Source organism: Empidonax traillii, unplaced genomic scaffold (genome assembly GCF_003031625.1).
Source record: "Empidonax traillii isolate 1590-97213 ecotype Southwest subspecies unplaced genomic scaffold, ASM303162v1 scaffold163:size1593379, whole genome shotgun sequence".
Lineage (NCBI taxonomy): Eukaryota > Metazoa > Chordata > Aves > Passeriformes > Tyrannidae > Empidonax > Empidonax traillii.
In genome coordinates, this window is record NW_020955356.1 from 166486 (window position 1) to 169891 (window position 3406).

Sequence of the window (3406 nt, forward strand, 5' to 3'; positions counted from 1 at the left end):
TGAAGCCACTGCTGCTGCTCCAGGGCCAGGCGCTGCAGCTCGGCCGACTGCGCGTGCATGGCCTGCAGCTGGTGTGCCGCTGACATGGGCGCGGAGAGAGAGCCTGGCAGGTCCCTGTAGGGGGCAGCTGCACCCGAAACAGAGAAGAAACAAGTTGATATAACAGCTCCATCCACGGCCCCACAGCTCTGCTGCACTCCCATTCCCTGCCCTGCCCACATGGAGGATCTGCCCACCCCCTGACAGAGCGGTCCTGTCCTACACCACGCTGAAGCTCTGTTTGAAGACCTGTTTGGTCCTGTAACCCCTCCTGATGCCCCTGCCCGTTGGAGCTCTGTTGATCTCTCTGGAGGAGACCAGCAGAATCTGTGAGCATCCTTACCGAAAAGCTGGTGGCGAAGCACTTCATTCTCATGAAGAGGGTGAGGCAGGAGAGGGTTGGGGATGGTTCCAGCTGGGTATGGTATCCGGGTGAGGTGTGATCCCGAGGCAAGTGGGTCAATAAGAGGGTGAACAGAGGCTGAGGCTGGGAAGAAAAGATAACACAAGATAATTGTCCCATGCTTTGTAAAAGCTAACATGAAGAAAGATGCAAGGCGTCACGAAATAGACATGGAGAGAGAAGGCTGGAGTATGTTAGGGATGGAATGACTTCACAGCTAGACAACGCAATACCACGTCCTTCTGAGTGTTACTCTTTTTGCTGCACTGAGTTTCACATGAACCAGTCTGGCAGAGCTCTGTCCCCACACTCCTCAGGGAGAGGTACTGCTCCTTAAAAGTCAATTCTGCAAGGACCTGCTCTGCAATCATGTCTGCACCCTGTATCATGCTTATCTGCCACCCTGGCAGTCATTCATGTGTATACTTGTATTGGATGCTTCTATTTCCCGGTCTCATCAGGAGAGATGCTCTTTCCAGTGGTCTGGACTCACTGTCAGAGTACTGACTGGAGATGCCCAGCTATGGAGAATGGGGGAATAAACATTCATTTGCACCTCTGAACAGTTGTGGCTGCTTAGAGTCAGTGTCTGTCACTCTGCTACCAGATCCCACTGACTGCTCACAGTACCTGAGCAGGCACAACACTTATTTCCTATTGTACTGTAGCTTGGGCTTTGCTTCCCTGAGATTTTCATCCCTTAACTTTTTACTTTGCTTTCCTGTAGGATGTGGAAATGGAAGGGAACACCACTCAATTCTGAAGAGCAGCCTCCAGTTCCTTCTCCCATCCCATCCCATCCCATCCCATCCCATCCCATCCCATCCCATCCCATCCCATCCCATCCCATCCCATCCCACTACCTGTAGCAAGAGCTATAGGACCAAACCTGATAACCAACATTTCATTAGTCCTCAGGACACCGTCAAAACTGTTCTAGCAGGGCTTCCATTCCCTCTGCAGAGCCCAATGTGAGGGATAAAGTCCACAGCATTACCAGCCCGGCAGGCATGGGATGGATCCCAGCACTTATACTGTGTCATCAGAGATCCGGATGAAAGCACATGGTGCAAATAATTCTGCTTGCCACTAAACAGCAGTGTCAGTGCCTTTGGTGGCATGGGAGTGAGGGCAAGGAATAACGACCACAATGTTGGACTCTCCTGGATGAAGATCTGTGACCTCAAAGCCTAGTCTCATCAGCTTTTGGGCTTCCCCAGGGCCAGAGGAAGGGAGTGTAATGAGGACCCAGTAAGACAGAGAGCAGGGCTTTTTGCAGGGCACCACCACCACAGGGTCCTTACCTGCATGTATGGCATCCTGCTGGTGGAGATGGAGGTGGGAGTGGATGTGCGAATGCTGATGATGATGAGGTGTCACATTGAGCATCTGCAGCCGGGCCAGAGGGTCGTTGCTGAGAGCAGCCACCCGCTCGGCATGCTGGCGTTCAGCTGCCAGGCGCTCGGCATAGGACATATCAGGACGAAGGGTGGGGCCAGCTGCCAGCGCCAGCCTCTCCCGCTCCAAGTGGCCCAGCCCTGGGTGGAAGGGAAAAGCGGGATGAAGGCCAGGGGCTGTTTGCAGACTCAGCCCGCCGTGGCGTGGGAACGGATCCATGGCAGCAGCCGGCACAGCATGGAGCTGCTCCAACTCAGCTGGTTTGACTTCAAAGCCGGGCTTGAGACGTTCACGCAGGTCCCGGTCCCTCAGGTCTCGTTCGCGGGCTTCCCGTTCCCTCAGCTCTCGCTCCCGTGTCGCTGGATCGCTGCTGTAGATGGCTGGCACGTTGTACCCCAGCAAGCCTGGGTCGACTGCCCCCAGCGGCACGTAGAAGGGGTGGTTGCGGTTGCTGGGGGACATGACGTGGGGCCGTGCGTATTCACTCAGGGTGCGCAGAGCCGGGGTGTCGGGGCCCAGGTATGGGGGAACAGTTGCTACAGCACTGCCCTGCTCGAAGGAGGGGCGGTGGGGAACTGGCCCGAGGGACGAGCACTCGACTGGACGGCCCTCCTGGGCCATCTTCTGCAAAAGAGCAGAGAGACCAGCTTCAGGGTCCTAGCAGGGAGTGGCCGGGGAGGCCCTCGAGCATCCACCCTGGCTGCACTGCAGCACTGGGACCCCCAGACCTACCACACTTCTCTCCAGCTCTCGTTCCTTCTCCCGCTCCCGCTCCTTCTCCCGCTCCCGTTCCCGTTCCCGTTCCTTCTCTTCACGCGCCTTCTGCTCAGCCTCTCGCCGCACTTTCTCCACCAGGTCTGCCCTTTTCTTGGCCAGCTTGGAGCCATCGAGGGGCACAAAGTACAGGTCCGTGCGGGAGCAGGAGTTGAAGCCACGGTCCAGGTGTTTGTTGAATCTAGGGGCGAGATGTGAAGACTGTCAGTGCTGAAGGGTCTGGAGAGAAGGGATGGAGACAGGGATAGGTACTGTGGGAAAGGCACTGAGAGAAAGTGAAAAGCATCATGGAAAAGGCAAAAAGGGAGCAGCTGCACCTCAGGCTTGGGGTGATTTCCTCTTTCCTGCCCCTTATATCCCACCCCAGGCTGCAGAGAACCCCCCCATAGCTGCCCCTCACCTGGCTGACTGGCTGGCATGGCTCGGCACATCCACCACCTTGGGGGGCGGCGAGGGGCTGCGAGCAGGAGGCACGGGGCTCTCGGGGGGCTCGTACTCCTCTGATGGCTCCTGCTTGATCTGCGCAGCGCTGAGGGGGAGCGGGGGCGGCGGGGGAGCCGGAGCAGCCATGCTCCCCGGCAAGGGTGGTGGGGCAGAAGGGGCAGGTGAGGGGGCTTTGTAGCCCCCCGTCACAGGGGAAGAGGCCACCCGGTAGCCAGGAGGGGTGGCTGCCCGGAAAGGGGCAGCCGAGGAAGTGGGGGGGGAGCCTGGCTTGTAGGGGGCTGGGGGCTGGAAGGTAGGCACAGGGGAGGCTGCACGCTTCCCATATGGGGCCACAGCTGAGGGGGGTAC

At 58.0% G+C, this 3406-nt stretch overlaps 1 protein-coding gene across 1 annotated transcript in view; it reads right to left on the reverse strand.

Annotated features, from left to right (window-relative positions):
• Positions 1 to 3406, reverse strand: part of ATN1 (atrophin 1) — a 10041-nt gene that overhangs the window by 2507 nt on the left and 4128 nt on the right. The window contains exons 5-8 of the mRNA XM_027885187.1: positions 3015 to 3406; positions 2573 to 2795; positions 1747 to 2464; positions 383 to 526 (exon numbers count right to left, since the gene is read on the reverse strand). Of these exons, the coding sequence (XP_027740988.1) occupies positions 383 to 526; positions 1747 to 2464; positions 2573 to 2795; positions 3015 to 3406 (1477 nt within the window). The remainder of the gene's footprint in view (positions 1 to 382; positions 527 to 1746; positions 2465 to 2572; positions 2796 to 3014) is intronic.